Source organism: Ricinus communis, chromosome 6 (assembly GCF_019578655.1).
Source record: "Ricinus communis isolate WT05 ecotype wild-type chromosome 6, ASM1957865v1, whole genome shotgun sequence".
NCBI classification, from domain to species: domain Eukaryota; kingdom Viridiplantae; phylum Streptophyta; class Magnoliopsida; order Malpighiales; family Euphorbiaceae; genus Ricinus; species Ricinus communis.
In genome coordinates, this window is record NC_063261.1 from 20,701,321 (window position 1) to 20,725,951 (window position 24,631).

A 24,631-nucleotide genomic window follows, 5' to 3' on the forward strand; every position below is an offset into this window, starting at 1 on the left:
TGGATTAATTATTTTATGATGAGAACTGAAAATTTTATATTTATATAAAATTTATAAATTATGAGATTCAATTAAGCTCATTTTAATTAAAATTTTAAATTTTAAAATTTGTAAATTCAATTAAACCCGTTTTAATTAAAATTTTAAGAAAATTGAATATGATTTCTACTTAATTAAAATGAGAATCTACTAAATTTAAATTTAAAATATTTATTTTTTATATTTAAATATAATTCAAATGACAAAAGTTTTAAATTCAATTTCAATTTTTTAACATTTTGGATTTAATTCTCGGTTCCTGCGCCGAATGAATTTTATTTTTATAGCCACTACCCTATTGCACGATCCATTCATCCTCTTATGACTAAAAAATATGAGTTTTTTGTATTCATAAATTCTACAGATTTCTGGGCAAAATTCTTCAAACCAAAAATTAATTTATTCATATATTCGTTTGTTTTGCAATATCAATATGAATTTCTATAAAAAATAAATTCAGTTTAAAACACTAAAATATTATGATCTTTACTAGTAATTATAATATTATATATATATATATTAAAGTGTAATTAATCACCACTAATTATTTATGTCATGAATAAATTCTTTTCCTATAGAAAAAATTATTTAAAAGAAAATATAGAGGGGAAAATATTATATAAATAATAATAATAATAACAGGAAAAGAGAGAAACAAGTTAGGTTGATTAAAGAAGCAAAAGATTTAGTTTGACCAGAGTCCAAAAGGAGACTGTAAGCAAAGTGTACAGTGGAACGGCGCAGCGCAGTGCAGGGAGGATACTTAGGCAGGCCAGTCACGGAGATGATAAAGATGCGACCTTGAAATTCCAAATTTTACATCCTAACTCATCAAATGGACTACGAAAGGATCGAAAAACCTCCGGTAATAACTCTTTCTTTACTTATACTTGCTTCATTCCTTCTCGCTTTCACTTTACTTTCTCTTCTTCCAATGTCCCTTTTCTTCTCTTTATCATTTCTGCACACATGCATTTTTTAGCTTCTCTTCGCGTCTCGCCATGCCGTAATCTCCTTCTGATCTGTCAAATCGATGTGATATATGTAACTGGCTACTTTACTTGGACAGGGTGGTGGATTTTCTCCTGGGAAACTCAGAACTATGCTCCTTGGAGTCGAAAAGAAGAGAAAACAAGAAGAAGATGAGTTTGATTCTGCTTATAACTTCAGATCTCAACCTTCTCACCTTCATCATCAAACTGGTAATTATGCTTCTTTCTAGCATTTTCTTTTTTTCTGTTTTTTCCGAAACTGGTCTTATGATTGTAATACGGTAGATTTTAGGCGTGTACTGTAATGAGTGACTTCCTTCTTCACATAGCACATTGTTTCCTTTCCCTTTTCTTCTTCGTAATACTATCTAAATTGAATTGCGTTATATTATTTAATATTTGAGATTCAGTGTGATAGTGAAAAGAGTAAACTCGATTACATTTCATTGTTTTGACTGATTAGCTAGTAAAAATCTCCTGCAGCTGGTAGTAGTTCTGATACTTGCAAAGATGTAGATGTCGTTAGCGAACTCCCCGATTGCTCCACTTCAACCACAGCTGACTCCATGGGTGCACAGATGCTTGCTGATGCGAGATCTAAGGATCAGTCTTTTGCAAATTCAAGGATCAGGTCCCAGGATGACTCATCTTCAGAATATGATAGTGGACATGATACTACGAGTGTGTCTTCAACATCATTTGAGTTTCAGAAGACAGAGCGTTCCACGCAAAGAGTGCCCCTTGCCCCATTTTCAAAACCAGCACCTTCCAAATGGGATGATGCCCAGAAATGGATAGCAAGCCCCACTGCAACCCGGCCAAAGATTGGGCAGAATCAGGTGCAGGGCGGACAAGGAATTGCTTCACGAAAGATGGGTAATGCTGCTTATATGAGCAGGCAGTCCTCCACAAAGGTGGTTGTAGAAGTTCCAGAACAAAAGATGGTTGCCCTTGAAGAACCAGATACAAAATGTGTCGATAGCAATCAATCTAAGAAGGAATCTGGGGTGCAGAAATTTGTTAGCTGGGAGGCTGAGTCACACCCAATTCCAGATTCATATGCCAAGCCTGTGCTCATGATTGAGAATTCTGTCGGGGAGTCTGCAAGTAAGAAAAAAACTATTCTCGAGTTGGTACATATGCTATTTTTCCTTCGTGGTTATCTTAATTAATTTACCAATTCGTAGGTTATTCCAATTGAATCGTTTGTGTAGTATAGCTATGATATTGGTGTCTATTGTTGTAAGGTTTTCAAGACATTGAGTTGTAAAAACCTGAAATATATGGTATAAAATGAATCAGGTAGCTCCGTAAATATAGAAAGCCCTAAACTTTTAGCCATAAGAGTGGAAGTAGTGCTTTATGCCTCTTTGAAGATAAATAATGTGACTACATTTATCAAATAATAACCAATGATTTATTTTCCTGAAAATAAATTTTGATGCCTATCATCTTACAAAATGGTTTATAGTTGACGTGTTGGACAAACTAGTCATGCACATTATTTTAACTTCTGGCAGTTAGTCTTAGCCGGCATGATTCATCTTTGGCAATACATAGTGCAACTGCATTTATTCCAGCTCCTTCAACAGCTAGGTCTGTATCAATGAGAGATATGGGTACAGAAATGACCCCCATTGCTAGCCAAGAGCCTTCTAGGAATGGAACTCCAGTGCGGGCAACAACTCCAATTCGTAGTCCAAATTCTTCAAGGCCATCAACTCCTGGCAGAGATGCACCAGCTTCATCTCCAATTAATCCTTCTAATAACCATCTCAATCAAACCAAGGAGTTGACGGAAAAGGAACTGCAAATGAAAACCAGGAAGGAAATAATTGCTTTAGGGACACAACTAGGTAAAATGAACATTGCTGCCTGGGCTAGCAAGGAGGAGGAGGATAAGGACGCCTCCACGTCACTGAAAACTTTACCAGCAGAACAACCAACTAAAAGTGTGATTGATACACGTGCAGCAGCATGGGAGGATGCAGAGAAAGCCAAATACATGGCCAGGTATTTTCACTGTAAGCCAATAAGTTACGTGTTTATTTTCATTTCTTTCTGCAATGTTTTTAGTCTAGAAAATGCAGCTTTGAGATTTGACATCCAAGCAGGCATAATCTGGAAAGTGGGATAACTAGACTGAATCTTAACTTCTAGTAATTCAGCAGGATTTTTATATCATATATGAGATACTGCATAGGTTGTTAAGTATGGTTTCTTTATATTAGAAACCTCTCTAATAAGTGAGTTTAAGAAACATACTAAAACTGGGTGGGGTGATTATAGGAGTGTGGTACTTTGATTTGAAATATATCACTTGGCCTGGTAAATGAAAGTGACATGATATGGTTATTTTGGGCCTCAAGAGAGGTATAGAAAATGTCCATATTAAGGCCCAAAATAACCATGCTTATAGTTGATAAAAATATTTGGAATTTCAGGGTGTAACACATAGATTTTAGATGTTTAATCTATATAGAGATTGTGGCGGTTACTAATTTGCACTATGAAGCTTGAAATGGTAATCTTGAATCATGACTGCTATTGTTTAGGTTCAAACGTGAAGAAATGAAAATTCAAGCATGGGAGAATCATCAGAAAGCAAAAACGGAAGCTGAGATGAGGAAAATTGAGGTATTCTCTTTTTTTCTTTTTAGAATTTCTTGCCCTTTCATTTTTCATCCTCTGTCCCCTCCAAAGATTAGCCAAGCAGGGAAATTTTAAAGCGCCCAAGAATGAGTAAGAAGGGCCATTATTCTGCATTTTTTTTCTGCTTGTATGGATTATGGGAAGGCGCTGAGAAGTGATCATAATTTTAAATCTTTTTTTATATTGCATGAGAATATGCAAAGTAATGAGAACTTGTTTTATTTTTTGTCTTAAACCTTGCAAGTTAATATATTTTATTCAGATCTTTTTCTTTTTGTTCATAAATTCTCAAAGCTCCCAGGAAATGATCATGAGCTTGACAACCTTGTAAGATTAGTTTTCCAATTTACTTCTTGTATATATATGTTCATTTCAAGACCTCCAGTGATTCCTACTAGGTCCAAGGCACTTGTCGCATGCCTGGATGTACATGAGGATATAGTAATAGATCCGACTCTTAGACTTTTAAGTCTGAGGATAGTAACTTTTTCCCTAGTCACCTCCTAATTTCAGACCAACCGCCGTGCATTTCAGGTAGAGGTTGAAAGGATGAGGGGGCGAGCCCAAGATAAGCTTATGAATAAACTAGCGGCAGCAAGACACAAGGCAGAAGAGAAGCGGTCAGCAGCGGAAGTAAAGAGAAGCCGGCAAGCTGCAAAAACCGAGCAGCAAGCAGAATATATACGAAGAACCGGCCGCGTTCCTTCCTCATTTTCCTTGTGTAGCTGGTGCTCTTGAAATGTTGACAACTTGACACTGAGCAGGCTTGTCAACTTAGCAGATTGTTTTGGTTCTAACCCTTCCACACGTCCATCCTGAACCTATCCCATCTGTGTAAAAGCTTTTTCAAATATTATTGGGGGTTGTATACATACATGATGATTATCTGTTTTTGTTTCTTAAATGACATCCATTCTAAATCTTCCAGGTTAATACGAAATCAGAGTTTGAAACTGCATATGCATGAAAGTAGAAAAGAATCACGTACTAAAGTAAAAAGTAGATGTTAATTTGTGAGAATTGCTTAGTTAATTCCTTCAACACGTGATGAAGGAAGGGAATATTCACTTTTGCAGTGATGCCTCTACAATTAACATTTTGTTTACTTAAACTGAGTGCTATAGAAAAATGAGGCTGAATTTTGATTTTCTGGATGAATAATGAAGAAAGGAAAATAAGATTAAATATAATTTGAAATTTAAAATTAAACTCTAGAGATGCAAAGGGTTAAGATTATAAAACAAAGACAATGTACATAAATTTTGAATTTTAGGAAGCCATAATATTAACAGCTATAGCTTTCCAGAGTTGATATATATGAAAAAAGATATACATAACAGAAATGAGTATTTATCTATTTATAAATCTCTAATATTATCAGTGAATTAGATAATAATAATAAACTGCGTAGAAGAGTTATCTGTTGGTGAAATTTTTAGCACAACCAGAATTAAAATGCAAATATTCAAACACATATACGAATGAAAGAAAAAAAGAAACGTTTTACATATTTGAATTAGATTTACTATATAGTATTTAATAAATATTTCTAATTTTATTTTTCGACTTGACTGTTGGATGGCTGTGTCGGGTTTTAAAATAATATTTGGTTTTTACTTATTTATTTGCCGATATTTACCATTCAAGTGTTTCTTCTAGAAAATGAGAGTAAAGAAAAGTCAGAGTCGTTGATAGATCATAGATGCAAATGCAAGTTGGGTAGGTGAAGGTTTGGTTGATTTGTTAAGAAAACCATAATAATAATAATAATAATAATAATTCTTGAGTTTGTTGTAAGATTAGCAGAGAGATATATTGGAATTAAAATTGTCAAATTGTTTTTGCTGGACTTTTTGGTCTTTTGGAGCTTACTGTTGCTATTGCTATTGCTATTGCTGTATTACTATACTGCAGAAACAGAAAGGCTTTCAAGTTTACAGCTAATCATTTTGTCTTTGTTTGCTGCTTGCCGTTATTGACCACCATCCTTCTCTTAACTCTTTCTTCAACCTTTCCTTTCCTGCCTCACTAGCAATCTCTTTCTTTTCTTTTACGATGATTCTTTTATTCTTTCTTTCTTCATTACTTCATTCATCATGCTTTCTTGTTTTTCACCCCATTCGTTAAATCTTGGATTTACTTTCTTATCAATACTAAATATTAGATAAACAGTCTTTTTCTGTCTTGGGTTGAGCTCCGATTGAAATTGATCTTAGAAACAAGAACATGAAGGGAAAGGGTGGAGTCGTAGGAAGTTACTTTGTGTTAAACACGGGCGCCAAAATTCCTGCCATTGGATTGGGAACATGGCAGAGTGGTGGGGACCTTTGCGTTGAGGCTATCAAAACTGCATTCTCTGTTGGTTATCGTCATATCGACTGCGCTCATCTTTATGGGAACGAGGTTGAAGTTGGGGAAGCTCTTGATGAAGCTTTTAAAGCTGCTTCACTCAAGAGGGAAGATGTTTTCTTGACTTCTAAGCTCTATTGTACTATGAACTCTCTCAACAAGATTGAGAATTATGTTAGAGTTTCTTTAAAGAATCTTGGAGTTTCCTATTTGGATCTTTATTTGATGCACTGGCCTGATAGCTCTGCTTTCGGTGATGCCACTGATCCTCCTTCCAAGTCAAGCAGCGAGTACAGGCAGTTCTTGAATCGCTTGAAGAAAGCTTGGAAGGCCATGGAAGGTCTAGTCGAGATGGGTCTTGTTAAAGCTATCGGTGTCAGTAATTTCAACGTTCACCAGATCAAGCAGTTGCTTAAATTTGCTAAAATTATGCCTGCCGTCAATCAGGTTGGCCCCTCACTACCCACTCTTTATCAGTTCCGTTAATGTGATTTCTACAGATTCACAAGTTTCTTACTTTTTTTAAGATGCTTATTTTTCATCATTATATTTGCAAATCTTGTTTTATGCTATGCTTTTTTAAGGCTAGAAAGTTAAAGACTGCCATGAACATACAAAAATCCTTTATCAAGTTTTCTTTTTTATCGGGTGGCTATTAGCATTTTACCAATGCTAACTACCAAATCAGTCTATAGGATAAGCACCGACAGGAGTACATATTATGCTGTAATCTCAATTACGAGTAAGCAAGCATACCATTAGCAGGCCAATTAAAGATCAGATACATGGCATAGGTCCAACAACTATCTGCATTTAGTGGATGCATATGTATTATCAAAAGGGTGAACATTTTCTTAGCTCTATTCAATAGCAGTAGGCCTGCACTACAATCAGTATCATTGGCAATTAGTGATGATGTTTTTGCTTTCTGGCTTGCCTTACATCACAAACTTTGTCTTTCCACATAAATACAGACCGAAAAGTTGTTATTTTTCTTCTTCTTAGCATTAAAACTTGCAACAGAAGAGCCAGTGAAAGTGATTGAAAACTTGTGTAAACTGTTCTGATCCTCTGGCGGTAACTATCTTTTCGTGACTTTTTCTGACTACATTGTGATGAAAACCAAATACTAAATATTGATTGCATCTCCTGTTCTTTTATAATCTGCAAAAGATGCAATTGGGAAATGGTCATTTAATTATTTATTACTTGTTGTATATGTTATCTATGTTTGTGTGTGTATGTGCACGTGTAATGCAATTACAAGGTATTATTTAATTAGTTGTTTATGCTTAAGTCTGAGATTTAAGTAGTCAATGCCTTGTTCTTCTCACCTCTATATTATATTTTTTAAAAACAAATCAAGTTCTTCTTTTAATTTCCCACTTTATTACTCCACTTAATAAATAGGACTTTCTCTCCTATAAATCTAGTTTTCTTTCCAAATGCAAAAATGAAAAGACGGCTCCTAATACTCTTACAGAATCTAGAATCACGGGACAGGGATTCTTCGTGGATACAGCATCTAGTTGCCCTTTACCATCTTTCTACTGTAACAACTCCCCTCTACACCCTCCTATTTTCAGCGAACGATGTAGAGCTATTTTTCAGGTAGTTCTCAGTCCTGCACACTGAATCCCCATTAAATGAAGGAATAAATACTTTTCCCAACTGAGAAAATGAACTTTTGATATCATCTACTTCCACTGAAAAGAAATCTCTTAGTTCTCTTCTAATCTGTTTGCAATGGGTTTTAGAATAAAAAAGAACATGAGGTAAGCAGGGAAACTAACAAAGTATTCCCACAAATGTAATCTTGCCAATTGAGAAGTCATGGAAATTTTCAAATCCTTAATATCTTATTGACATGTTCCTCTCCTGCACAACTTTGGATTTAAAGGAAGCACCCAAATGTAGATAACTTGGAGAAAGCTTCCCTACTTTACACTGTGAAATGGAAACTAAAATAACAATCTAATAATTAGCCACGGTTTATTTCACTCTTAGATCTAATATTTAATGCCAGAGTATCTAAAAGGATAATGAATGCCTCTTAGGAACAACGATAGCTCCTTTTTTTGTATCACAAAAGGAACACTCTCTTGGGAATAAAGATGGCATTATGCCAGTTAGTCCCTTATCCCATGCCTACTTTGGTTGTTGCGTAAGAAACTGAATTTATGTATGCCATTACATAAACCGATGATGAGCAACTATCGTTATTTTCCTTTTCTATGCCGATTTTGCAAATCAGCTGCTTAAAGTGCATCCAAGCATTCATTACCCACCAACAATTTGGGGATCGATCTCCATCTAAAACTTTTTTTCTGAGCTTGGCCATTCTCTATTTTCAAGAAATTGAAGCAACAACAAAAGCCCTAAGCTCTTTCCAAAGAAAATCTAGGCAATGAATTCCTTTGAAAAGAGTAATATGTATATCTCAATTACCTCCTGGCAATTTTGAAGAAAAGCTCCTGAAATGCCATTCAAACCAGAGCTTTTTGCACCTTTTGGAGGCCCAAGTTACTTTCTGTATTTCTTTCTGGAAATCTTTTCTATTGAACAATTTATAATGTACTGTTTTTTCAATCTCATCTTGGTATCCTTATGCTGAATCTTTTCTATGAATTTGAGGTTCTTAATTGTTATAATTATCAATAATTTTATTAGGTTGAGTTGCATCCTTTTTGGAGGCAAGAGGAATTAGTAAAGTTCTGTCAACTGAAGGGTATCCATGTATCTGCTCACACACCTTTAGGAGTTCCCACATCAAGTCCTGGACCATCTGACAGTGGATCAGGAGAGGATGAACCTGGTACTCCTCGCATATCATTTAAAAGGTCAAGATCTGTGCATGGACCCATGCTAAAATTGTCAGTTGTCTCAGAGATAGCAGATGTACACAAAAAGACACCTGAACAGGTAATTTTGACTTTGCTACCTCTCCACTTTATGCATGTCACAATATGTTTATCTCTGATAGATACCTCGTTGAATATATTTTCTGGTTGGTTTAGTTTCCTCCTACAGGAATACCACTTGAATATAAATATGTGGCAGTCTAAGACAATGATGATTTCCTGAATCTTACATGAAAGTGCAGACATGCATGAAAACAATCATATGTTCAGCCATTCACTGAGCATGTTGGTAATACATGTTATAGAGCAAGATTCCATTGATAACACTACAAATAGCATGAATAACAGGCTAGCTAACTAATGGCAATATATTGAGAATAATGATGATTGCCATTTTAGTTTGTTGCGTTATATCTAACGGGCATATCATACCAGCAGTGGATGATTTAGCAAGTGGAATTTTCGTCATGACATTTTGCTTTTACATCCGGTGATCTCTAAACAATATTGATGCTATAATAATTTTGTAAGTGCTCCATTTATATCGATTTATATACCACCAACACCAAATTTAGATTTCTGTATAGTATCCTCACTCAAGATTAATGTGTCCATTTATTTATAGGCTACTCTTAATGAATATGTAAATGAGAGAGCTTGTATTTGTTGAAGATACACTATATCAAGTAGTCATAGATTAAGTGCATGTCTATTTAACACCTCTGTAAGATTAAATGCCAGCCTAGGCTGAAAGAAGTCTGAAAAATGGCATTTTAAGCACTTGGGAATTAGTAGTGCGGATGTCCTGTGTATTCATAAGATTCTCATGGTTTCTCTTTATGGAGCAGTATGGGCTCCTTGCTGCTCAAGAAATGGATCAATGGAGTGCCTGTTTGCACATGCACCATGAAATCTGGCGTCTCAAGTAACCCAATTTATTTTATAATAATCCAAGAATGGCATGAATGATTAATAACAAGGTTATTCTGTTAAGTGAAATTGATATGTGCCATGGGAAGTTATGGTTCTGCCCTATTCTAGAAAACATTTGAATGGTCTGTTCCCTGTTATTTTATCCAGTGCATACGTTTCCAAGTTCTCTTTTTTTTTTTATATATATATATATACAGCTAAGAAAATTTGCAGTTGATATATCAAAAAAGAAAAAGAAATGCATGTGTCATTCTTAATTTTCTCCTGGTATCACTTCCTTTCTCTAACAGAAACTAAAATAGAGACATTTGTCAATCATATGACTCGCATTTTAGCGATATGCAGTCTGCATTATGAATTTGGAGACATTTGCTAAAATAAAATAGAATAACATGACAAGTGAAACCAAAAATTTTGCAGCTTAACATGATATATAACTAATGTAAGTTAATTTATTTGTGGGTTATCATTAGATAATGATTTCTCTCTGACAAGATTGTTTGACATATAGAGTTTTACTTTCATGTATGCTTGCTGTTTTTGGGTTTTATTTCCATTGATATGTTAAAAGTGCCATCTTTTCTAACATTTATTAGAACATTATGTGTCTTTTTACAATGACATTAGTATCTAATATCAATAGTGTCTCTATTTTTGTGACACTGAAAGATGTTTCTGTAATTGTCTTTTTCTTTTATCCGGTGCATACTTGGAGTTTCTTCTGTATGTTCAAAAGTCTTTCATAAGTTTTCTCAGGAGTTAATTCTACTTACGACTTGAATTTAATGCCCTTCGCACTTTGCAGGCTTCATCATAAAACAATTGTAGGATTTTAAATTCAGTTAATTCAGAAGTTGCAAACATTTCCCGTAGGTTCATCAGGATTCTGAAACAATACATCAGCTTGTGTACATTTACCCACAAATTGTCTCCTAGTTACATTTAGCAAATATGAACCAACGTGACAGTCCAGTCACTGAAAATAGTAAAACTGCTGACAGGATTCTCTGCCTAGGGGATGGACAATATTTATGGTGTAACTATACAATATTAGTATTCACATGCTTCCTTTCACTTGAATATATGATTTTCTGCTCCATCAAACAATTAATAGCAAACTACTTATTGTAGGTTATTCTGCGGTGGGGATTGCAGAGAGGAACCAGTGTCCTACCTTGTAGCCTTAAGCCTGACAGAATACGAAAAAACATAGATATTTTCAGTTGGTCTCTATCAGATGAAGAGTGGAATCGCTTAAACCAGATTGAACCACAGGTATGTTTATTTGGAAATGGTCCTTTAAATAATCTCTCAGACAGTGGCTTCACATTTGGTAGTGGTCCCCTTCAAGCTGTGCGTGAGATAGAAGATGATGTGGAATCCAATGCTTGATAATATAATACTGCTTTCTTTAGATAGTGTGCACCATTTTATGTTAAGAATGCAATGATTGTTATAATTGGCCATTGTTTGTAAGATTTAGATTTTGTGGATGCTGAATAGGAAATCAAAATATAGACAATTATCATTGATTGAAGTGAATCATTATTCTGTGACCATGACCATGTCTTTCATATCTTTCTGAAACGGTATGCTTGAATACAAAGTCAAGAGAAGATGAACTCAGACTGAAACCTTAAGAAAAGGGTGTTTTATATACTTATTTTTTAATAAACCATATTAATAAGTGACTGTGTCGTAACGGTAATAACTTGAAGAGTCTGTAATCATTCTTAGAGCAGGCTCTTTTGCCATTCGAACCCATGACTAAACACCACTTGAAACCATCTAAGCTTCTCAGATGATGAAGAAAAAGAAGAAGCTACCTTGTACCTTCGCTTCTATTTTATTGGAACATGTTTATATATATATATATATATATATATATATATATTCAGATGTGAAATTTTCACGTTTCTGCAGTGGACTGTGCACTTATCCTTGCACCATCTGCTGCATGGTCTAATTAAAAGTGGGGAAGCGTTTGCAGCCACTACTTTATGTTCCTTCTTCGAGTGGGAAAGAAACAAATATGTATATGACACGTATATAAAATGGCAAGAAACTGGATCAATGCTATTTGCAGACAATGGATGAACATTAGGTTATATATATATATCTTTACTCAATAAATAATAATAATAATAATATATAGCCAACATGAAGATGCGCCCACCTGAACCTGAGTTAAAAAAAAGTTATTTGGTTGAAATTCTAACAAGCATTTTCTGAATCTTAAACCTTATCTGCTTCTTCAGTAGCCATAGACATGGTGACTTTTATTATATATTCTGATGTCATTTCATCAGCTGTCCTTTGTATGACTTTGATTTACAACTCTTCCGGAGCTGTTAGTCATCCACTATGAGGCAATGCCCCCAGTGTTCTGTTTTTTCTTTATCATCATCATCTTCCTCTTCTTCTTTGTCATTAAAGTTTCCATTAATGAACTTGACCGTGTGGATTCAAACTTATAATTTGGATATATTTTCCATTCAACATCGAGTTTTCAAATATCTTTTCCAATTTCAGGTATCATTCTGAATGACAAAATGCCTTTTAACTTGCCCATTGGTTTGGAACTACTGCTAATGCTATTCAAAGAACATCAAAGACTTGCAAAATACTTGTAGAACAAGAAATGGGAAATAGGCCATCATCAAGCATCAAACGCTTTCGGCATTTTCAAAGTCAGATTAATATATCCCGCATTAGAAAAGTTATTGAACCATGAAGTATGGTTCTCTGTGGTGATTTCAGTGAGTGCTGGCTTGGCCATAAATGATTGGGTGGTGAGGATCTTGAACTTGAAATGTAAGTTTTAAAAAATGATCAAGTGGGGAAGGAAGAAATGATTAATGCAATGAGTGGAGGAGTAGAGTTATTGGGAAACTGTGAAGGTTGGGTGGGTTTTGGATATTTGGGTCTGGAGTGCCAATTTCTGATTAATTAAGCAAAGTGGAAGGGAAGCACAGAGCACACCCACTTCAATTCAATCAATGCTATTGCTGAACATCATTGGTGTCAGAATGCCTCTTCTTCTATTATCTATTGCTCCAATATCACTAAAGTAAACACAAGTGCTCAAGCAGTTCTATCTAATAATCACCATTGCCACCACTATCACAGCTTTTGTCTTTCTCCCCCTCTTTGTTGATTAAATTACCAAACCGTCCTGATGAAAAGTTGTACCACTGAAACTGCTGGACTTGTTCTTGTTCCTGTTAAAATTAAAAAATGAAAAGGAGCACATTGTTTTCTCTCTTTCTATTTTTGGGGTCAATTAGGCCTCTATTTCTTTAGCAAATTGCAACACTTGAACATTTACTCAATTCGTATAGTTCCCATTTCTTGACCTTTTATGTTCAGATTTCATTTTCAATTTTTTTTTTTCAGCCTACTCAGCCTGAGATCTCACCTCAGGATTTGAGTGGACAATTTAAGCAGACAGAAAAATTAATTAAAAAGAAAATTATACGAGCAGTCAAACGTATGAAAAGGATGATTCTTGGCGGAGTTGACCAGGCACTTTGTTGAGACCCGAAACCCTGAAAAAGCTTTTCAGGGAAAGGAAGATGGAAGCAGTCAAGATATAGAAAAATGCATACCCACATAAGTTAACAAAAGAGGGAAATTAGTATACGTTTGTATTGTACAGTAGGCATATGATACCCTGCTGACCGATAACTTTGGGGGCATATACCACAAATTCTGAGCTTTTGACCAAAAACAAAGATTTTTGTGGCTATTTGTGTTAGTCTATGTTGGATTAGAATTTAAATTTCATGCGACTTAAGATAAAGAAATATATTAATTGAAATCTGTAATTGTGATTAGAAAGAAGTAATTAAATGAGTGCTAATTAACCCAATTAGTCAGAACAACTCATGATGGATCCATCCCCACCTTCCCTTCATCATTCTCACTGTGATGTTTAAAGAAAAAAAACAAAGAATAAACCAAAATAAATTAAATAGATCTCTCTGTCAACCTTCAACTTAGAATTTAATTACATTTTTTGAATGCAAATTCTTTCATTTGATTTAAGACAATTGATGGGTATGCTTTCTCATTGACTTTTACATTCTTTTTCTTCTTTAACAAAAGTCAGTAACAACCATATATATATATATATATATATATATATAAAGTAATTATTGTTGATGGTTGCTGTCTTATCAGGCAATCTGGTTTCCTAGTAAATGAGGGCAGGGCAGCTTTCGTCCACATTTTTCTTAGCGAAAAACAAGTAACATCTTATCATAGTCTTAGGTAACTACGATACTAAACTTTTCATATTAATCTTCAAATCCTTAAATTTATATCGAATCTTTGCATGAGCTACTTCACATATATATATATATATATATATATATTAAAAGAATATTATTATTATTGTAAATGGTTAAATGCCAAGCTCTAGTCAAAAGCATCATCATCGTAGGGAGTTGACGATGAGGGGTAGATAGAGGAGAACAAATAAACACAAGGATTTTGAAAAAGAAAGAAAATAAAGGAACTGATAGTGAAAGTTTCCCAAAAATTTGGAACAAAATTCTGAAAGTAGCAAACAAAAATGGTGATGAGACAGATTAAAACGTTCCAACTCTAAGGTCTCCTTCAATTCAATTGTACCGTTATAATGTTGTTATCACCACCCATTGCGTGATGGTTTTGACTTGTGGAAGAGTCCCTCTTCAGAGCTACCTGCTAACACCCCTTAGGCAAAGGTTTCCCTCATTTATTGACTGGGGAAAGAAAACGAAAACGAAAACTTTGCAGATATTTATCATTCTATATCAGAAGAACCGTTGCACAGAAAAGCACCCAGAAGCAAAGAAAACTTAGAATTTTATTATTATTATTTATTTGTACATGGCTGTGGTGTAACAATTTGTCTTAAATGGAAGAAAAAACTAAATTCATTGTAAGGACTTACAACATTTGAGATAACTTACTTCCTGTCCTTTGGTCAGTTCCCTTTCTCTGCATCCTAAAGAAGGCAGCAAACTTCAAGAGCCAAAGTATGGAAGTAATATATTTACAGAAGCAAATGGAAAGCTAGGTGGTGTTGTCAATGCCGTCAAGCCAAGAAACCAGCTGCATTGTTGAAGGCCTCACTTTTGGGAATTCACTCAAGCAAAGGCAAGCAATATCAAGAACCTGTAATAATTGCTTATCATTCTGCTTGTCATAAATGAAGGGATCAAAGACCTCACTTTCTCTGTTCTCTTTCTTCATCTGAATCACCCAAGAGATCAAATCTCGCGATCCTTTTGGCTTGCACATATCCATAGGCCTTTTCCCAGTAAGAAGCTCCAACAGAACAACTCCAAAACTATACACATCCCCTTTGTAGGTGGCAACTGAGGCCTGACCATACTCAGGTGGGATATAGCCTAATGTCCCTACAAGATCAGTTGTCACATGAGTATCATAAGGTAGTATGAGCCTCGCAAGACCAAAATCTGCCAAATGCGCTTCGAAATTCTCATTCAAAAGGATGTTACTTGACTTTATATCCCGGTGAAGAATATGAGGCTCGCATGACTGGTGCAGATATGCAAGCCCCCTTGCAGCCCCTTGAGCAATTTGGAGCCTGGTAACCCAATCGAGTAATGTCGGCCCATCAGTCTTTTCATGCAGCCAGTAATCCAAGCTGCTGTTTTCCATGTAAGAGTATATTAACAGCCTATCACTTTTGAACATGCAATACCCTTGAAGATGGACAAGATTTGGGTGCTGAGCTCTTGAAAGGGTTTCAACTTCTGCCCGGAATTCCCTCTCCATCTGACCACAGTCACCGGAGAGCCTTTTGATTGCGACCTTCCTACCATCAGGGAGAGTGGCTCTATAAACCAGACCAAAACCCCCACAACCAATGATATTTGCTTGGTCAAAATTGTTGGTAGATTTTAAAAGGTCCTCCAGTGAGAGCTCTTTATAATTTTCCTTATTTTGGAAGAGAACCACCAACTTTGATCCAAGCTCTTCCAAATCTTTATCATTCGTGTCTGCTCCCTCTTTTTCAGGATCAACTTCTCCCCGGCTATGCGCTCGCAACACAATCATGAACATAAGGACAAGAAGAAAGGAAGTTCCAAATACAATCCCAACAACCATTCCAATAATAATATCTTTGTTTCTTCTTGATTTCTTGGGTGCTTCAAGCGGAACTTGGTCACTATTTGCACAAGGGGGAGCACCATGGTCGCCACAGAGATTGTTACCTTCGAAGCTTGAGTTAGGGAAGGTCAAAAACTGACCTCCGACAGGGATTTTCCCATTAAGCTGATTGTAGGCAACATTAAACTTGGACAGAAAGCTGAGACGTACCAAGGATGAAGGAATGACTCCTGAAAGATTATTGTGGGACAAATCCAGCATCTCCAAGCTAGTCATCTCTGATAATTCAGTTGGTATTGGTCCAGATAAATGATTATACTTCAAGTCCAAAATATGGAGCTTTTTGAGATTCCCAAACTCTGGCCAGATGGGTCCAGTAAGGTTGTTATGACTCAGGTCCAGTGTTGGTGGAAAGCTCCAAACTTGATTATACTGCAAAGCCCTAGTACTTTCATTCCTTTTCATGAAGAAAGGGAAATCAGGAGAAGGCTCCACCAGTGAGATATTCCTGCTAATGAGGCTTGGTAACTGTGTCAAGTTTTTTGGGATCTCTCCAACAAAAGAATTATTTGATAGGTCCAAATAAAAGAGATTGACAAAATCACTAAACCATAGTGGAATAGTTCCATCCAAATGGTTCCACGACAAATCTAACAACTGCAAATTGGTGCTATCTCTTAACCACGGAGGGATTGATCCTGTGAGTCTACAACTTGCAATAACAAGTACCTTCAAGTTGGCAAAATGGAGAGAGGGAAGTGCAGGCAATTCTTCACCACGGAAATTTAGGCTGAGTACCAAAGTAGTTAAGTTCTTACATTGCTGAAAAATTTGCAAGGCAGAGGAAAGATTATGGATGCTTGAATTTGAAAGGGAAAAATATGACAGGCTCTGAAAATTCTTGAAGGTTTCTGGGATTTGGCCAGTGAAATTGTTTCGGGCAAGATTAATATTCTTCAAATTCTTACAAGAAGGAAGATTATCAGGCAAAGGACCTCTGAACTTATTAGAACCCAAATCAAGAGAGGCCAAACTAGTCATTGCAGAACAATTAAGGAGGATATCACCATGCAACGAATTATTCCTCAAATTAAGCAATATGAGTGAAGGAGAATTAGCTAGGGAGAGGGGGATTGTACCAAGAAAATTATTGGAATGGCCTAAGAAATATTTAAAACTGGGCAACTTGTCAAAAACATCCGGGATATTACCTGAAAAGAAATTGGAGGAAATGTCAAGTCTTTCAAGGGCGAGGAGTTGGCCAATTCCAGGGCCGAGCTTCCCGGAAAGCTTGTTATCTTGAAGGCCCAACAGCTTGAGTTGTTTAAGCTCAAAGATACCATCACTTACACCACCAGTAAGATTATTCATGCCAAGACACAGATGCTCTAAGGAGGTGCAATTCCCAAGGTCAGGTAAGAGAGCACCGGAGAAGTAGTTAACTGCCAAGCGAATGGCTTTAATTTGAGTGGAGTTCTGGCAGATGGCGGTAGGAAGCGAGCCATTTAGATTATTGGAAGAAATGTCAAGAGTGGTGATGGAGGGCAGATTGATGGAGAGGGGAAGTGAGCCAGTGAAGTCATTGAAACTTAAGTTGAGGAGTTGCAGTTTTGGCAAGTGGAACAAGGAGAAGGGGAGAGAGTCTTTGAGGAAATTACTGGACAAATCAAGGGCTGTGAGCTGATCCAAGTTACCTAAGGACTCTTCAAGGATGCCGGTGAGCCTTCGATTTGGGAGCTGAAGCTTAGCAACTCTAAAAGAGGCACAGGTGATGCCAGGCCAATTACAGCAATCAGAGGAACCCCAGCCTTGAATAGCTGATTGCAAGCCATTCATGAAAGCTTGCAACGCCCTTCTATCATTTTCATTGCATGTTAGGTTCTGAGAATGAGAATGAAAGAAATGAGCTTGAAAGCAGAACCCAACAATAACAACCATCACCCAAAAATCTCGGACATCCATAACCATGCTCAAGCCAAAAGAAAGAAAGAAAGAAAGAAAGAAAGAAAGTGATAAAATTGAAGAGAAAGAGAGCAAGAAAGGTACAAAAAATCAAGAACCCATGAAAGAAATGAGTATTTTAGGTGGCAACCATTAATTGTTTCAATTTTTTGGTTGGTTGAGAGAAGTGAGAAGAAAGAAAAAGGAAAATAAAGAATGCTGTGAACCAAAGAAGAGGAAGAAGAAAAGAGGGATGTGAGATGTGAGATGTGAGATAGGGAAACGGGAGAGATTTTGTTTAGAGAGAAGAGAGACAGATGCGTATTGGTTGTACCCTTTTGACTTCAACGTCTCTTTTTGATTTTGTTTTTTTTTTTCTTTTTATGTGAGAGTTGGTACCTGTAGCCTCCTTCTCCTTCTCCTGCTCTAGAAAGATTGCAACGGCGGCAATATGTATTGAGTAAATGGATAAGAAAACAGCACCACATCGCATCCACTATCTCTGACTGATATCCACAACACTGTGTCACCGGCAAACTCTAGGTATTACCTGCTAAATCAGGTCAAGAGTTGGAGCCTCATTGGTAACTGGAAATTCCGTTCTTTATAAACAAAATTACTTATATATATGCTTATGTATTAATTATAAATACTCAGAATCTGATTTTGGTAAGAAGAGGAAAATGGGATGCAATTAATGAGAGGAAGACAATTGGTTGCAGAATTTTGACGGGTAAAAAAGAAAGAGGTGAGGTTGAGCTAAAAATGAATGTGGACATCTGTGTACAAAATTAGGGAGCAAAGTCAAAAGAGTGGGTGGGGACACGTGCATTCAGTTTTTCCTCCTTCTCTTTTGTTTTTTCAATATTTTCTTCTTTTCTCTCTTCAATGGCAGCTTTTGTATTGGTATTAAATGGAAATTTTACCTTGTGTCTTTCTTTCTTTCAGCCACTGGGGAATGGGGATGGGGATGTGTATGAGCATGTCTCTCTCTGAATACTTACTTATTATCTGCCAATTTACCACATTAACTGCTAACTGAATCAGTCCTCATAAATTAGTGGTTTGGGGATACTACAATCTGGAAGATGCTAGTGTCTTATGTACAACATATTTGACAATGAATAATAATAATAATAATGAGCCGTAAAGTTTGAGAATAAAGTTTGTGGAATAGTAAGCATATCAATTTGGATTGTCAAATAGCGAGGCTACCCTATTCAAACACACACACACACATATACAAGCAGCAGACATATTTAATTGGGGGCCCATTTTCAACTTCAAGTTTTGGTTTTCGCATGTGTGATGCAACAAATTGGGCCAATGCAAAATTGATGTATGCTTTTCTGCTGAAGACATTGAATTACTAAGTTAATGCCATTGGTCTCTCTCTCGCCATACTTTGGGCTTTCCGGGCCTTAAAAGCCTTAGCAAAGTCCAACAGATGTTTACTACTTACTAGCTCTTATTATTAGCTAATGCTTTCTTGCTGACTTCAAAGTTCCATTTCTTTCCAAACCCCCTAATTGCATCTACAGAAACCCTTTCAACAGCCTAATAATGTTTAAGCAAGCATTTCCGTTTTTTCTAAAAAAAATGTCTATATTTGTGTGAATATGATTCTGGGATTATGTCACAATTACAAACACATGCTATTTTAGTGTTTGGTAATATAGACTGCGTTCAAACCCTCAAATTCATTCATCAATATTTTTGGCTGTACAGTACAAGGCAAGGTATTGAATAAACTACCAAACCAAAAGGTTTAACATTTTTGTAGATCTCTTGGGTCACACTCTCTTGATGAATGAAATATAAATGGAAATAAGTAAGTATATAAGAAGACTGATTTTGTCTAGTTACTTGAAAATTTAACAAGTCAAAATTACTACTAAATAAATATACACACAATATAAGAGTGACAATTTCCTTCACTGGATTAGGATTAGGTCTAAAACTGATATTATTACTGAGTGGAGATTGACTAGTGTAAGTTGGTATTGACGCATTCAATAAATGAAAATTCAAAATGAAATCAAAGCATTTTGGAAGACCTCAAAAACTCATTACCAAAAAAAAAAAAAAACACTTATTTGGTAATTACTCCTTCCTCCCCCCACCTGGATAATCAAATTGACTTGCTAATTGTTGAAACGGCAATCAAAGGCAAATGACAATGGAGCCCTTTCCCACCTCCCATACTTGCCAATTATAGAGGGGGTAGCTTAGTAAGTTGAGTTATAATACAAAATTTCTCCGTTAAATACGCCGAGGCGGGACCATTCATAGGCCGGGCGACAAAATGACTAATTCCCTTGAAAATTGTAAATTGATTTTGATTTGGCTAATCCTATTTCTAAACTGATACGCATCAAACAGAATGCAAAGACTCTTTCTCTGCATTTTTTGACCCCTTTCTTTCTTTTTTGGTTTCTTTTTCTTTTTCTTTTTCTTAAACCTCCCAATCCATTCCATTCCATCTCTCTCTCTCTATATATTAAACCCTTCCGATCTTACCATTCCATCATCTCCTATTCGTTTTTTTGCTCTCTGTTTTTGTGCCTCTTGTCACCAATTCAATCGAGATATATCAACAAAACAGAAGCAAACAAGGCAATGGAATTATCTGACGGTGACCGCAAGGTTTCTAATGATGGTGCCATTTTAGACGAACACTTCCGCAACGATTTTCCAGCAGAAATGAATTCCGATGTTAAACACCACCAGCAGCACCAACAACAACAAGAAGATGATGATGAAGATTCAGGACCAAAAATATCGGACCATCAGGATACTCACGTGCCTGAGATATCGGAAACCATGAGCTGTCACGTGTCGAAAGAAGAGGACGTAGCCGTTACAAACAATATTACTCATTTACAAATAATCCAACCTCACTCCCTGCTTCCAAAGCCAGAGGTACCTCCAGGCCTTTTCTCTAACCAAAACGCCGATCCTTTTACCCGATTCAAATCCTTACCGGACAGTTTAACTGTCGATATGCCGTCTCTCGGGAAGTTCTTTAAAGACAGAAGCAATAGTTTATCAGCCTCCATTGCTAATCGGTTCTCATCTTTCAAAAACAATAACAATACCAATGATGATCACCAGATGAACAAGGTCACAGAGTTCAGCATATCGGGACTCAAAGTGATAGTCAAGCTCAAGAACGAACGCGATTTTGAATTTATTAAAGGAAGGATTACTTTCTTCTCCAGGTCGAATTGCAGAGATTGCACTGCTGTTCGGTCCTTTTTCAGAGAGAAAAGATTGAAGTTCGTCGAGATTAACATCGATGTGTTTCCGCTCAGAGAAAATGAGCTAATCCAAAGAACAGGAAATTCTCAAGTGCCTCAGATTTTCTTCAATGATAAGCTATTTGGCGGCTTAGTCGCCTTGAATTCCTTGAGAAACAGCGGAGGTTTTGACCACAGGTTGAAGGAGATGCTAGGGAGTAAATGTTCGGGCGATGCTCCTGCACCTCCTGTTTATGGCTTTGATGACCCGGAGGAAGAAGCAATTGATGAGATGGTGGAGATCGTAAGGCTTCTGAGGCAAAGATTGCCAATTCAGGACCGTCTAATGAAGATGAAGATTGTGAAGAATTGCTTTGCTGGTTCACAGATGGTGGAGGTGCTGATTCAGCACCTGGATTGCGCCAGAAAGAAGGTACGTGCCTTGCTCTTCCTTCCTTCCTGTCCGTTAGTTTTTCTTTTTCCTAATCTTGTGCGCCGCAGTCTATCGTGCTAAGCATACTCATAGTTTCGTCATCCTTAGATTAATTAACGCTATGATATGCATAATATTGTTGACTTTTTTCAACCTCAACTATTTGATTCTGTCCAAGTCAATTGACTTGTCTCAACTTTTTTATCACTTCAAATGAGTATTATATTGTTTATAAAATAAGTTATGCACATCTTATGGTAATCTGCATAGTATCTTTAAAAAATGAAATGCCTAGGGCATTTTTTTGCATTAAAAGAAATAGAGGAAACTCTGGGATGATGATGGTCACTGATTTGGTATCCAATGAGCAAAACATTAATGATGGGAACACGTAGGTGCCATGATAAGGGTCGATAACCACCTCGTTTCTTGAAAAAAAATAATAACAAAAGAATTCATTACTTGATCCAGTTTTGTAGTTTAACAACCATATGAAGTAAACGGGGGTGTCATTACTGCCAAATCATACTTGGTGTATGCTAAATTGTCTGGGGTCGAGCGTATATTAATTATAAATTCAGGATGAAATTAGTGGACCACCCAACTTGTCAAAATGATTGCAAGGGAGTTAAAGAAAGGTGTAAAACTAAATGTAAATACGATTTGGTTCAACAAAAACTGGACATGATCCATGGGGCATGAGCGTCACTATCATTAGTCATGGAAAAGGCTTTCAAGTTTGAACTTCGAAGAGTAGGCTCCTCTCCTCGCTCCGCTTCGCTGCTATCCTTCTCGTGAAAAACTAAACGCGCCCTGCCTTTAACTTCGGCATGTTTGGTGGCTTTAGTTGCTTTGCTTCCTAATTTTGCTTTATTAAAGACAGCAAACTTCCCAATTCTTTATCTCTTTTCATTTTGACATTTTTCAAGCACCTAATTTTCTTGCTTTTACAGAAGTAAACTAATGCGAATGTAAAAGGTATTGGATAATGAATTTTGCCTTAGATAGGCCATGTGGTTGACTAGTATTTAGCATACTCAATGTACTATTCATTTTCCCTTTCTTTTTATTCCTTGGTTGACGCCAACATCAGACACTGAGATCCTTTTCTTTGATCCTCTGAATTCATGCACATTCACAAATTGGTAGTTTCTTTTTTTTTTTTTCCTAGAAAAGAAAAAGTTCATAGATGTTAATGGATTTCCATATGCAATGCAATGTAGGCTGTTGAAATTGGCAAGCAGCTGGCAAAGAAGCACTTTATTCATCATGTCTTCGGGTAAGACGCAGAAATTTCTCCTTTTTGAGAATTTGTATGCACTCATAAATCATGGGCTTTCTGCATACTGAATTTCACTTTGTGCAGGGAAAATGATTTTGAAGATGGAAACCACTTTTATCGTTTTCTTGAGCACCAACCATTCATTCCCAAATGCTACAACTTTCGAGGATCTATAAATGATAGTGAACCCAAGTCAGCAATTAAGGTTGGCCAGAGGCTCAACAAGATAATGTCTGCAATACTCGAGTCATATGCCTCTGACGATAGGTGTCATGTTGATTATGCCGGCATCAGCAAGAGTGAGGAATTTCGAAGGTATAGTATTATTAGTTCTGTTCCCCTCTGAATTCAATGCTGTTTAGTTTGTTATGAGTCTAATCTTACGTTGGTGATAAGAATCTGCCATCCTAATCCACCAATTCAGATATGTAAATTTGGTTCAGGATCTTCATAGGGTTGATCTACTTGAACTCTCGACAAATGAGAAACTGGCCTTCTTCTTGAACTTGCATAATGCCATGGTCATCCATGCTGTGATTAGAGTAGGGTGTCCAGAAGGGGTAATTGACAGGAGATCATTCTTTTCAGACTTCCAATATATTGTAGGAGGCTCTCCTTACTCTCTCAACGTAATAAAGAATGGAATCCTCAGAAACAATCGAAGATCTCCCTACTCACTGGTCAAGCCTTTTGGTGCTGGAGACAGGCGCTTGGAGGTACATAATTTTTAATCATATTTTATTAGGTAAATCCAACTCCAACGAAACCATAGGACTATATAGCAGTAGGATTGCTATTAACATTTGCAGTATGTATCTGAAATTGAAGTCCCTTCCTAAAACATGCATTGCAACCCTCAGGGCAGCATATTATATATTTTACCTTCCTCAAGTGATGTGATTTAGAGCATAAACTTAGGAAGCTGAAAGAGTTCATCCAAACAAACATAGTGCCTAAATAGTTCAGTGTTATTATGCAACTTGCAGCAAGATTTGCCTCACTAGTTTCAGGTAAAACTGAATGCGGCAAAATATGCATAATGAAAATTGTGATAATATCTTGAAGCTGACAGATGCATCAAAATGGCTAAGAACTTGAGCTGTTTCAATAAATTAGCAGATAGCTGTTCAGAAAGTGAATCCACTGGTTCATTTTGGATTATGCAATGGAACAAGGTCAAGTCCCACTGTCAGATTTTTCACAGCCCAAGGAGTTGAAGCTGAATTGAAATATGCTGCAAGGGAATTCTTCCAAAGAAGTGGAATGGAGGTGGACTTGGAAAAGCGGACAGTTCACCTTACACGGATCGTAAAGTGGTATGGATTCTTGACATTGGTATCTAAACAAAGGCAGTGGAAATAATTGTTTCATGAACCTTCCATTATTCTGCAGGTCCAACGCGGACTTCGGCCAAGAGAAAGAAATTCTCAGGTGGATGATTAATTACTTGGATGCAACTAAAGCAGGTCTACTTACACATCTTCTGGGAGATGGGGGCCCTATCAATATCGTGTACCAAAATTATGACTGGTCTGTCAACTCCTGATTACCACACACTAATTTTGAGAGGGATTGGATTGCATTACTCTGGGACTGGCTAATCTGTACATAATGCCCAAAATTTGAAGCCATCAACTAGCCAAGATAGGAAATTATTGATTTACAAGCAATACGGAACCTTCTGTTTTCTTCTTTGTATTTCCTTTTTTCTTTTCTATTTTTGGTGATTTTCCAAATGGAAACAACGTTTCTTGTCATTCAGGAAGAAAAGTAGCGATATAGAA

General features: G+C 36.4%; 4 protein-coding genes across 6 annotated transcripts; 3 read left to right on the forward strand and 1 right to left on the reverse strand.

Moving 5' to 3' along the window:
• Positions 1 to 696: 696 nt before the first annotated feature.
• LOC8275344 (flocculation protein FLO11) lies at positions 697 to 4,616 on the forward strand. 2 transcript variants are annotated; one of them, XM_015718949.3, is made up of 6 exons: positions 697 to 904; positions 1,109 to 1,241; positions 1,515 to 2,138; positions 2,552 to 3,044; positions 3,587 to 3,668; positions 4,218 to 4,616. In XM_015718949.3, exons 1-6 carry the CDS (start codon positions 875 to 877, stop codon positions 4,419 to 4,421), a joined length of 1,566 nt encoding a protein of 521 aa, XP_015574435.2. In that variant the 5' UTR covers positions 697 to 874; the 3' UTR covers positions 4,422 to 4,616. The 2 variants fall into 2 exon arrangements, with proteins under 2 accessions (XP_015574435.2, XP_015574436.2); XM_015718950.3 differs by having other exon boundaries at positions 2,624 to 3,044.
• An 886-nt stretch (positions 4,617 to 5,502) lies between these two features.
• On the forward strand, positions 5,503 to 11,385 carry LOC8275345 (NADPH-dependent aldo-keto reductase, chloroplastic). The gene is made up of 3 exons (XM_015718933.3): positions 5,503 to 6,479; positions 8,703 to 8,954; positions 10,958 to 11,385. Exons 1-3 carry the CDS (start codon positions 5,910 to 5,912, stop codon positions 11,216 to 11,218), a joined length of 1,083 nt encoding a protein of 360 aa, XP_015574419.1. The 5' UTR covers positions 5,503 to 5,909; the 3' UTR covers positions 11,219 to 11,385.
• Positions 11,386 to 14,656: 3,271 nt separating this feature from the next.
• LOC8275346 (phytosulfokine receptor 1) lies at positions 14,657 to 18,739 on the reverse strand. Its single transcript, XM_002518763.4, has one exon. It carries the CDS (start codon positions 17,918 to 17,920, stop codon positions 14,888 to 14,890), a length of 3,033 nt encoding a protein of 1,010 aa, XP_002518809.2. The 5' UTR covers positions 17,921 to 18,739; the 3' UTR covers positions 14,657 to 14,887.
• Positions 18,740 to 20,163: 1,424 nt separating this feature from the next.
• On the forward strand, positions 20,164 to 24,539 carry LOC8275347. Of its 2 annotated transcripts, none has more exons than XM_015718937.3 (6): positions 20,164 to 21,565; positions 22,789 to 22,844; positions 22,932 to 23,162; positions 23,272 to 23,563; positions 23,964 to 24,163; positions 24,240 to 24,539. In XM_015718937.3, exons 1-6 carry the CDS (start codon positions 20,513 to 20,515, stop codon positions 24,391 to 24,393), a joined length of 1,986 nt encoding a protein of 661 aa, XP_015574423.2. In that variant the 5' UTR covers positions 20,164 to 20,512; the 3' UTR covers positions 24,394 to 24,539. The 2 variants fall into 2 exon arrangements, with proteins under 2 accessions (XP_015574423.2, XP_002518810.2); XM_002518764.4 differs by having other exon boundaries at positions 23,967 to 24,163.
• Positions 24,540 to 24,631: the final 92 nt, after the last annotated feature.